Source organism: Arachis stenosperma, chromosome 6, assembly GCF_014773155.1.
Source record: "Arachis stenosperma cultivar V10309 chromosome 6, arast.V10309.gnm1.PFL2, whole genome shotgun sequence".
NCBI classification, from domain to species: domain Eukaryota; kingdom Viridiplantae; phylum Streptophyta; class Magnoliopsida; order Fabales; family Fabaceae; genus Arachis; species Arachis stenosperma.
Window position 1 is genome coordinate 1,029,954 of NC_080382.1, and position 11,540 is coordinate 1,041,493.

The following is an 11,540-nucleotide window of genomic DNA, read 5'->3' on the forward strand; positions in this document are numbered from 1 at the left end:
GTAGGTCCACTGCAAACTCTAGTCCACTTGGCATCTCACACACCTCAAAGACCTCATTCTGCCGGTCAAAGCAACTAACCTGAATGTTTTCTGATGGAAGTTGGTTTGCATGCAACTTCGAGGTCACGACATCAGAAAATACATGGCCAGCATTAATCCGGGTTTCCGCCTCCGCTCTTTTTCGGGTAAACAACTCGTTGAGCCTGTAGAATGTGGCCTTCACAAGGGCAGTCACGGGGAGATTGCGTGCACTCTTCAACACTGAATTGATGCATTCTAATAGATTTGTCGTCATATGACCCCATCGATAACCACCGTCAAAAAGCCAATGCATACTGTTCTCGGGGGATTCGGTTTAACCATTCAGTGTAGGCCTCGCCTCGTTCTCGTAAACACTGGTAATGCACCTCGTACTCCTGCACCGTCCTCGAATATCCTGAAGGATCAAAAGAAAATTTTGAAACAAAAGAGGTAAACACACTTATTGAAGAGAACTCTGTTACAAAATTAATTAGCTATAGTGAGAGGTACCTATGTTGATGACCAGTTTCTGCAAGTACGGCGCCTTGAATTTTCTCAGAAAGTTCGACTCTATATGCCTGATACAAAACATATGAAAAGCTCTAGGAGGTGACCAAGCCCCGTTACTCCTTTCCATAGCTGCATTTATGGATTCGTGACGGTCGGATATCAGTCCCACACCATCCCGAGTGACAACATGCTGACGAAGGTTACTTAGAAAAAAGTGCCACGCATCTGAAGTCTCTCCCTCCACAATCGCAAACGCAATTGGGACGATATTGTTGTTGCCATCCTGTGACACTGCCACTAGTAGACAACCCTTATACTTTCCGTACAAGTGAGTCCCATCTACCTGGACAACTGGCTTACAATGTCTGAATGCTCTAATGTAGGGGTAATAACTCCAAAAGATACGATGCAACACTCGAATATCAGTCACCAACTCATCGCCTTGATATGCAGGCATAGTCTCAAAATGAACAACAGCTGACGGCTCCTTGTGACACATGGCCTCAAACCAAATAGGCAACGCTTCGTACGATGCTTCCCAGCCTCCAAATATTTTTTTCACTGCCTTTTGCTTAGCCAACCATGCTTTCCGATAACTAACAGTGTAGTTGAACTTCGATTGTACCTCTGCTATAACCGACTTTACCTTTAAGGCGGGGTCAGCCTCAACCAACGGCTTAATTGCTTCTGCAATTGTGGTCGAATCCAGCTTCGAATGATCCTGAGAAATTGTGGCTCTGGTACATGTGTGACTGCCATTATACCTCCTTATAACCCAACAGTACTTCCGGCTGATCATGCTAACCCAGATAAGCCAATCACACCCTGACCCATACTGTGTACACTTCGCATAAAATGTCAACGCTCAGATTTATACACCCGGTAGTCTACGCTTCTTCGAATAGTATACTCTTTTATCGCTTTAATAACAGCTTCCCTGGAACTGAATTCCATCCCAACGGCAAATTCACCATCTGCGACAAAAGGAATTTCTACCACCACGACAACCATAAAACCAATTTTAAAAACACAAATATTTAAACATTCGAAAATTAAGCTAAAACATTTTTCACTGCATCAATTATGATCAAAACCTCCAAAATAATTGTATTTAACTAATTTACTAAATAAATACTAATTTATATTCAACTAACCGGCTAACACATACTAAATTTAATTTAACTAATTTGCTACTTTACCATTCTATACTATTAAATACTAATTTATATTAATATAATTGACAAATTCACTAATAAATATTAGTAAATACCAATTTATATTTACTTAATTCACAAAATTACCTCATAAGTACTAACAGATATTTAATTAATTAACTTCATAACGAATAAATTTTAATTTATACTCAACTAATACAATAACTCCCAAATAAATTTCCTATCTTAAAGTTAAATACACAAACTGGTGAACAAAAATAAATACTTGGTCCAACTAACTACCAATATATATTAATAAATAATTTCAATCCTTCTTATGAGTTTGGAGAATTACGTACCTGAACTGATATAATCTGGAAACTCCGGAACATGCATGGCTTCCAAATCCAAAACTCGCATGAATGATGGCTCCTCAAACGGCACATTGTTTGCCAGTGCAGTTGCCACGTCAGACACATCCGGAGCTATAGCTCCCTCACCTGCAACCCCATCTCCAACTGGATCAACAAATTCATAGTTGCTTTCGAACTCTTCTTCACTGTCACTATTGTAATCTTCCCGTAAAATATTCTGGTCGGCCTCAGATTGCTCAAACTCAACATACAGCTCAATGAACAAGAGTTGACTCTAATTTTCAATATATATGGAAAACATATCTTGCATGCTCGCTTCGTCTGTTACATATTTCGTTTGAAACTGGACGAATCCACCAAACACTTGTATAGGATATCTATACAGAATACAAGATATTCTTCTTGCCCTCTGAGAATTAATCTGTTCACAGATCACACCTTTGAGCTCTTCAAATGAGATTGTGAAAGGAATCACAACATCTAATGGATTTTCACAAACAAATCTGATTCCTTCAGATGTTTGTAACAAAATCTGACCAAAATAATACACCTTTAATAATACTCTGTCACTCATTTCTCTCAATCACATTAACAAACTCATAAACTTTGGTCTTGGATTTTTAACTATCATGCGAAACTAGTAAAGAATACAGGAACTAAGAACCAGACTAAAGAGCCGTTGAAGAAGGAGAAGAAGAGGATGCGAGTTGTTCTTAGGGTCAGATCCGGTTTCACCAACTTTTATTTAAAGCCCGAACGAAATTGGACCATGCGATTACGTGTTTTGCATTCAAAAAATTAATAAAAAAAACACATCGGACCCTCCGATTTCATGAGCCAACATAAAAAAAAATTTTCCCCTCTATCAACTCGGACCCTACGATTTACTTCATCTGGATTTACAACATCTCTTCATTCACAAATCGGACCTACCGATTTGCTGTGCCAAAATTGAAATTCAAACAACTCGGACGGTCCGAGTTGTTGGGCCCAAAAGTAATGAAAAAGCTGCCCCACATCCTTGTATTGCACCCCAATGACTCCATATCCGGATAATACACACACAAAACCTCCATATCAAAAAAATTGAGCCCTGCATGGGCCCTTTCATTTTTTTTGGTCATTACACTACTCACATACCCACTCCATCCACACTTTGATGTTTTCTTAAACCTCATCTTAGTTTCAGCTGGAGTTTAAACTTGGTGCAGCTTGATGCAGCTTGATTAAGAGAGGCAATTTGATTGCCACGTGGTCTAGGCCTCCGCTGCAGGGCCCTTTCGCTTTAACTTCACCTCTTTTTGTTTTGAATTTCTTCTCACTCTAAATTTCCAAACAACATGCTCTTCTATTTGGGTCTTTTTAAGTTTTAATAGCTCATCAAAACTGAGGCCCTTTGGGCTTGAAAAAAAAACCAGAGAAAACACAAAATAATATATCTTCGAAAATGGGGACCGGCGAGTATGGTGGACGCGCTTCCATGGTAGCTTAGAAGAGTGTCAGAAACTACTCCACCATAGTCTACAGCTGAGTCCACACTCCACAGTCTCGACTCTCGAGCGAACGAGTGAGTGCGTCACGGCCTTGTTTTCACTCGGTGAAAAACCTAACTCCCCAAAACACATCGGAAACAATCTCATGCAATCAATGTGACTCAATTACTGACACAGTTAGGCCCAGGTAAAATCATGCATCATCTTACTATCGTCGTCATCATCATAAAAAAGTTATGATAATAAAAAATGGTTATCATATTGTAATTATAATAATAATTTCGTCCTACATTCCTCTAATTAAATTTTCCTCTCCCTCCTTCAACCATACTCAAAAATATCCCTTCTCTCTGCTCCTGTCAGGTTTCGACGCTTTCATTTTCCCTCCTTTTACTATTAAATCAAATGCGTCAGCCTTTTACATTTTGTTTCTTAATCTCCATTGCGGAAGCTTTGACTTTCACGTTTCTCATTTTTTTTTCCTATTTCGTTGTTTTCGTTTTCATTTTTTTTTTCAGGTTTTCGGTCGCTTTTAGGTTTTGATTTTTGGACTCTGTATTCGATCAGCACTCTCCAGGTAAGATATTAGTGCTGAAGATTTGTGCAAATTTACCATTGCATGTTCTTGTCACTGTGATTTGTTTTGCATCTTGTTGATTGGGTTAGGCTGTGAGCTTGTTCTCTGTTTCTATATGTGCTTTTTTTGTTTGTTCGTTTCAGCTGTTAATTTTCACTTAGTGCATTCTTTCGTTCAATTCGATAGCTGAAACAAAAAGATTTCATGTTTTTCTGCCATTATTGATATGTGGCACCAGCTTGTTGTGCTTGATAGCAGCACAAGCCAATTACTTGATAAGCTGATCGAGGCTTTTTGTTCAACAATCAGCATTTTTGAGTTATGTTGACCTAACACCCCCATCGCCTGCCCGCCCGCTGCCGCCACCAAATGCAAAGCAGTATTGTATCGGTAAAATAACACAGTACAATGTTTTTCTTTTAAATGGATTTATTTCTTGATTGTTATATGGAAATGAACTAACATTTTGGAGTTAAGTTAGGTTCTCAATCTTAAAAAAGGCAGTGTTTGGTCTGTTTTCTGCTTGGATTTCATGTTGAGCTTGATACGTTTTCATTGATATTATATTATTGTTATTATATTTATTTGTGTCCAATTTTTCATTTTCTTTTCTTAAGTTATGCTAAAATTTTTTGAAAAAGGGAACTGAATTTATTATATCTAGTTTTTTAAATTAGTGGTGACAACATATAAACTGAAAATGGAAGAAAAAAGGCCCTATTTTTCTGTAATCAACCATTCCTTTTGTTTTCTACGGTATTATAAAATCAGTATCAAGGAGCAGTTTAATGACTATAAATCATATTGTATTTTTCCCATCTCTGGCATCTTTGAAATTTAATTACATTTTGCATTTCAGAGCTTGTACCAAAGTTTCCGTTGGCTGGTTGGAAATGGCGCCAAATCCAAAGGTGGTAGCAGCCTATCGTGCAATGGCAAATCTTGGGATTCATGAATCAAAAGTGAAGCCAGTACTAAAGAAGCTCCTTAAGTTGTATGATAAAAACTGGGAGCTTATTGAAGAAGAGAACTATAGAGCTCTGGCAGATGCAATATTTGAGGAGGAGGAAAATCCGGTCTATTTCCTACTGTATTGAATACTGGGTTATTTATTTATTTATTCATTTTTATTAATACTCTGGTCTATTCTACATAGGATCATCCATTTGTTTGTATATGTAACAGGTGCCGGAGCAAGAGCAGGAAAAGAAAAACAAGAGAGTTGATGTAAATGAAAGTGATTTTTATGTCGCTAAGTTATCTGCATTTCTTTGTTGATCTTATTCACATGCCTGATTAGATGTCATCCTTACTTGTAATAATCAGGAAGCAGAGTTAGATGATGAAGTGCAAGATCAGCCACTGCGACCTAAAAAGAGGTTGCGCTTGAGAGGTCCAGAGTTTCAGTCTTCAAATAATCAGATTAGCTGTGGTCCCAGTTCAGCTGCTTTTCCATTGAAAACTCCTAAATTAGAAGATGACACAGTACCTGGAAATGGTTCTATACTGCATGCTCAAAGTGCTGCAGCATTATCTGATGGAAATGGAATGATTGAAGCTCATCAAGTTCATTCACAAGATGGCATTATTGACAAGGGAAAGAAACCTGTATCACCTCAAGTTACTCCCAGAGGAAGAAGATCTACATCGGATGGAGTGCCACCAGCAGTACTACCTAAAGAACCAGCAGTTGAACCGCTGAGCACTTTGTCTCCAAGAAGCAAAATGGCCCATCCTCTTGTATGGATCAAGCCCAAGGACGAGCCAATTGATGACGCACGAGATAATGAGGCTCCCATTTCAATGATTCTTCCTGGTAATTATCTGATTGTGCATTCATGAGGGATTATTTATTTATTTATTTTTCCTCCAGTGGTTTAATATCTTGGCAGTGTCTTTTCCTTCATGCTCAACTTTTGTTGAATCTGATGATAAATAATGGGGTTTCAAAGTATATGGGAAAATTTTCATAGGAAGATACAAGATTTTTTACCTAAGTTTAAGGGTTAACTAAGAGTGTAAGACAAAGGACTTGTTTGGGTGAGTTTTTAATAAAAGATCTTTTTTCGAGTTATCTTTTTTTGAAAGATCTTTTAAAAAGTAAAAGTAATTTTATGTTTGGATATTTCATGTAAAAAGATCTTTTTATCTATCAATTATATTTAGGTACAACACTATAAAAGTATTTTTTGTTTATTTATTACGTGAAAACATCTTTTTCTTTTTGAAGTAAAAAAGATCTTTTTAAAAAAGATATAAATTGTAGCTTCTAAAAAGACATTTTTTATTTTTTAGTGCTTTTGCTTTTACTATTAAAAATTTGCCAAACAATGAAACAAAGATATTTTTTCAACAACTTAATGACACTCAAACAAGCTCAAAATATGTGTGATATAGTTTTTGTAGAAAACTTTGAATTTTCGCTTAGATACTGAAGATGGCACCATACAGCAAGTCACATGGTTTAAGTATTTTAGGCCTGTTTTGCAGAATGCTGGGGGAGTGCTTTGAGAGTTATTTGTGATAAAACAAGTTTCTAAGGGAAAACTTTACTAGATGGCTATATGTTGACTGAGCTGTATATTGGTTGTGGAAAATTAACAAAGAGAAGGAGCTTAATATTACATAGATTGGATTGATGGATACACTAAGCAAGATAGGGTTAGGAATGGATGTAATAGGAGTGCTTGGGTGGCACCTATAATATAAAAGATGGCAGAGTCACGCCTTTGGTATTGGTCAAGTGGAGGATAGCATAATAGCTAGATATAATATCCGTTGAAAATGTCTGCAATATGATATTATGGCTTCATCTGATCCTTATAAGTTGTAACTGATACTATCTAGCAGAGAAAATGTCCAGTTATTATTGTATGTCCTCAAAAGATGTAATTTGCAACATTCTGCTTAGCTGCCGACTATTTGAGTTGAATTGGCCATGATTAAAAATTCTTTATCCTCAAGTGTCCTCTCATAACTGAGAATTATCAGTTAGCATATGATTCAATTGGCATATGCAGTGTGCAAGTCCTGAATTGTAGGTGTTGCATACTGTATGACTTTTGTGTTTCTAGAAAGTCTCTAATCCAATGCTCAGATTTGGCATTTGCTTGTATACAAGAGAGGAGCCATGGTTACTGGTTCCAGAAGTGGTCCTCTACTTCAGTCTTAAACCAACCAGATGTTACATCTCTGCCATTTATTTCTCTTTTAATATAGATTTCCATTTTCTTCTATTAGTTACTGTGCTTCCAACACAGATTCAACTTTGATTGATGAGTTTTATTCTGGATTTGTTCTCCCTCAAAAGAACCATCTAGTGGAAAGGATTCTTCAATGATGAATGGTGCAGCTGGACAGCAAGATTGTGACGACACTGTGGCATCACATTGCTTAAATGATGAAGTTGCTGGTGAAGATAACCTCCGCTCTTCAAATGAAGATGCCCCTTCTACTGTAGAGATAGGCTCATCACCTGTACAAGAGGTAAAAATTTTGGAGCTCTAGTTCGGTTCTTAGCGGTTTTACATTTTTCTAGTTGTAATCTGCTTCTAAAAATGGAGGATAAATATTTATTATCTGATAAAATTGTGACTTTCTTGTCCTTGCTTGTGAATCTGCTGAGAGATTTTGTTGATTTTATGTTCCAATTACTGATTTGAATGATGACTCACAGGAAGGATCTGCAAAGATAACACCAAACATCAGCATGCCAAAGGAATCTGAGTCACATGATGCTCTGGTTGCCGGAGGAAATGAAGATCCAGTTACACCTTGCATTTCAAATGGATCTGCCAATGTTAATTCTCATTCTTCCTTGCCCACTACTGAAATTCCAGTATCTCTGCCCTGCTCGTGTGGTCTGGATGACACTTCACCAGTTCCCCAGGAGGTTGGAAATAATGATTGCTTAGCAAGTGATGATGGAAGGGAGCTAGTGGATCCTATATCTAATAATTCTCATAGTTTAGTTTCTGTTCCAAAGAATCAGCTTACTACGAATGCTATAATGACTGTTCACGATGTTAATGACATAACAAAGGGTGAAGAAAAAGTGAAAATTTCATGGGTCAATAACATTACTGATGATTTCCCACCATCCTTTCATTACATACCCCGAAACCTTGTATTCCAAAATGCTTATGTTAGTATTTCTCTGTCTCGTATTGGGAATGAAGATTGCTGTTCTACTTGCATAGGCAATTGTGTCTTGTCTTCTGAATCATGTTCTTGTGCGAATAAAACTGGTGGTGGATTTGCCTACACTGCACAAGGCCTACTGAAGGAAGAGTTCTTGGATGAGTGCATTGTCATCAGCTGCAACCCTAAAAATTGTTTCTATTGTGAAGACTGCCCAGTTGAAAGATCAAAGAATGATGATTGTTCAGAACCATGTAAAGGACACTTAAGGAGGAAGTTTATTAAGGAATGCTGGAGTAAATGTGGCTGTGGTAAAAAATGTGGCAATCGGGTTGTCCAGCGAGGAATAACTTGCAACTTGCAGGTGGGTGTTTAAGTATTCTTAACAATTGCTTTCTTCAATGTGGAGGTTGTATACTGTGTACATTGTTTAATGCATTTCCCCCCGGGGTTTGTTTTGATGAGTATCTACTAATAATTATGTGATTCAGGTGTTTTTAACTTCTGAAGGAAAAGGTTGGGGTCTTCGGACGTTAGAGGACCTTCCCAAAGGGGCATTTGTGTGTGAGTTTGTTGGAGAAATTCTAACTGTCAAAGAATTGCATGAGAGGAGCCTAAAATATCCCAAAAATAGGAAATATACATACCCAATTCTATTGGATGCAGATTGGGAATCAGGAGGTGTGGGGGATAAAGAAGCACTTTGCTTGTATGCAGCATCTTATGGAAATGCTGCTAGGTTTATTAATCACAGGTATTAAAATTTCTATTTTTTCACCAGGACACTTTTGTAATTCATATATCTAGATTCTCTTGTAAATAAGCTACGAGTTTTTCCTTTTTAATTCATCCACCAAACAAGCGACTATTAAGTCAAATTTCAGTTGAAAAAGCAGCTAAATATAGTTTACATACCATGGGTTTTTTCAAAACTGGCTGCCTACGGCCAATGGTTCAAGTCTTGTGTAAGTAAGCGATTTGTATACTCCATAGATCTTGGGCTGCAAAACTCGCCCTACAGATTTGACTTTGACACTGTTTAAGCAAATAACCTCCTCCTTTGTTCGGTCATTTCTCCAGTATCGGTATAATTGTTGACAGCTATTTTGTTATTTAGACATGCACATCTCTCTGCTTGTGTGCATTTTTGTGGATACTGGAAATAACTAAAGATTATAGAAGGCGAAAAGTTCATCTATATTGTGATTTGAGGAGTTTGATGCAATTGTGATGTTTATTGAACTCTCTGATTGTGATGACAAGTACTTAATACAAAAGATGAAGTCAGCAAGGATGGAAAACCTTTTTATCTGAAGTTGTTAGTTGTGTGCATGTATTATTGGATTTTTGTTATCTATATAAACTTCACTATAACAGTGAATAGGCAGATTTTAGTTTTGACTAATTAATTAGAAATTGTAAACTAGAAGATTTCTAATAGTTCTATTTTGTTTTGGCAGATGTTTAGATGCTAACTTGATTGAGATCCCCGTTGAAATTGAGGGCCCAGATCATCACTACTATCATGTGAGAAGTTAGCAAATCCTCTGAATTGCATCTGAAGTTTTTTAGTTGCTTTTGTTGGCATGAGTCGGATGACAGGCTCTCTGTAAGATACACTGCTTACATACGCTTTTAACATCCAATTTGCAGCTTGCCTTATTCACATCCAGAGAAATAGCAGCACAGGAGGAGCTCACTTGGGTGCGTGGTTTTGGTTATGTTTGGTGAATGGCCTTATATTGCATTGATTACATCAGTTTTTTCAGTAATGCTAATTTATTGTGCTTTACTGTAAACTTTTGAACAAAACAGCAATGAAAAACAGAGTTGTGATTATCTAACTGAGAAATGCCAGTCTGATGGCTAGTGGCTGTGGCACTTGGCATGCTATACTGACTACTAAGCATTATTGAGGCATCTCATTTATTGTGTAGTTCACTTTCTAAATATCATTTTAGTTTATTTTGCAATGTATGTTTCTGCAGGATTATGGGATCAACTTCGATGATCATGATCAGCCTGTTGAGCTGTTTGGGTGCAAATGTGGAAGTAAATTCTGCAGGAATATGAAGCGATCAAGTAGTAAGTTCAATCATCTATTTATGGTAACGTGCGCGAATTTGTTTCTTTTCAATATTTTTTTGTGTAGTGTATTTCAAGTTTTCAGCCATCCTGGTAGTAACAAGTATACTTCTTCTGCAGTTGAGTTAGTGTGATATCGTATTTGATAGAAGATCTTCTATCTTTCTTTCTTCGGCACTTTTATGTCTGATTCATGTGAAATCATGACAAAATGTCTAAATCTGCTCTCGAAGCTATTGGAAAAAGATAATATTGAAAATTGTGATTGCTAACTCAAGCAAATATTTGACTATCATAACTTTATGATTTACACTAGATAACCTATTCATCTTTTTTCATTTGATTGAGTAAAACGCAGTCAAATTCAATCTTGGTATATTTTATTCTCGTGCTTTATGTACAAAAAATGAAGTAACCTGTTGGATTTGTTGAATGCGCCCTTAGTTTATGATTCAGTTGAGCTCAATGAATAGGGTTCTTGATCATGATTGTATTAGAGGAACTCATGTTCATGATTTGCATGTGGGACTTCTTGGTTTGTTCTTTAGCCAATCTTTGCTTGTTATAAACTCGGAAACCAATACTTCATGTTACTAATTTCACTTTTTCGTAATGTAGGATCCGCAAGATCGTTGGCTGCAAGATGATATAGTCATTCTGTGTTAACACCAATTTTGCTTTAGACCCATGTCAGCAATGATTAGTAACGAGAGTTTCAAACTACTGGATTTATATATTTTTGTTAGTCATTTTGCGTGGAATTTGGAGACTAATTGCTTTTTTACGCCCATCTATATACATGCACAAAAAAAATGAGACCTGCTAACATTACTCGAAATATAATGCTCTTTATTATTGATTTAAGGGTGAATATATTCTCCCTTTTTAGCTTTTATAGAATGGCCAATGCTAGCGTGAGGAAGTGATAATTTTTCCTCGGGAGGAAATTGCGTGGTATAACTCACGGAAGAGGAGAAAGGGAGGGAGGGGGGGGGGGGGGGGCGCTTGTCTGGAGTGGGTTAATTAGGGAGTAGCTAATATTTATCTAATACTTCACTGTGGGAGCTTTCTTCAGTCTATAACCCATTTGCGTAGCATTGAAAAAGCTAGCAGATGTCTTAAAAGAAGGGTATTCTTGGTGTATTGGATCGTTGGACCAATCTTTCTGGTTCGACAAATGAAAACA

The 11,540-nt window shown here is 37.0% G+C and overlaps 2 protein-coding genes across 6 annotated transcripts; one reads left to right on the forward strand and one right to left on the reverse strand.

Moving 5' to 3' along the window:
• Nucleotides 1-317: 317 nt before the first annotated feature.
• On the reverse strand, nt 318-1,330 carry LOC130936759 (uncharacterized). Its single transcript, XM_057866910.1, has 2 exons — nt 532-1,330; nt 318-436 (listed from the first exon to the last, which is right to left on the reverse strand). The coding sequence occupies exons 1-2, from the start codon at nt 1,328-1,330 to the stop codon at nt 318-320; spliced, it is 918 nt and encodes a 305-aa protein (XP_057722893.1).
• Nucleotides 1,331-3,546: 2,216 nt separating this feature from the next.
• LOC130936860 (probable inactive histone-lysine N-methyltransferase SUVR2) lies at nt 3,547-11,193 on the forward strand. 5 transcript variants are annotated; one of them, XM_057867028.1, is made up of 13 exons: nt 3,547-3,739; nt 4,071-4,129; nt 4,368-4,519; nt 4,989-5,205; nt 5,315-5,356; nt 5,456-5,945; nt 7,440-7,615; nt 7,806-8,633; nt 8,761-9,023; nt 9,730-9,796; nt 9,923-9,973; nt 10,258-10,354; nt 10,973-11,193. In XM_057867028.1, exons 4-13 carry the CDS (start codon nt 5,023-5,025, stop codon nt 10,999-11,001), a joined length of 2,226 nt encoding a protein of 741 aa, XP_057723011.1. In that variant the 5' UTR covers nt 3,547-3,739; nt 4,071-4,129; nt 4,368-4,519; nt 4,989-5,022; the 3' UTR covers nt 11,002-11,193. The 5 variants fall into 5 exon arrangements, with proteins under 5 accessions (XP_057723011.1, XP_057723013.1, XP_057723010.1 ...); XM_057867030.1 differs by having other exon boundaries at nt 4,439-4,519; XM_057867031.1 differs by lacking the exon at nt 3,547-3,739 and adding an exon at nt 3,875-3,915.
• The last annotated feature ends 347 nt before the right edge of the window (nt 11,194-11,540 follow it).

Coding starts and splice junctions, on each gene's coding strand:
- LOC130936759 (XM_057866910.1), bottom strand. CDS start 1,330: ATGATCAGCCGGAAGTACTGTTGGGTTATAAGGAGGTATAATGGCAGT. Junction 437..531: donor GAAACTGGTCATCAACATAG/GTACCTCTCACT, acceptor TTGATCCTTCAG/GATATTCGAGGACGGTGCAG.
- LOC130936860 (XM_057867028.1), top strand. CDS start 5,023: ATGGCGCCAAATCCAAAGGTGGTAGCAGCCTATCGTGCAATGGCAAAT. Junction 5,357..5,455: donor AGAAAAACAAGAGAGTTGAT/GTAAATGAAAGT, acceptor TGTAATAATCAG/GAAGCAGAGTTAGATGATGA. Junction 5,946..7,439: donor CATTTCAATGATTCTTCCTG/GTAATTATCTGA, acceptor CTCCCTCAAAAG/AACCATCTAGTGGAAAGGAT.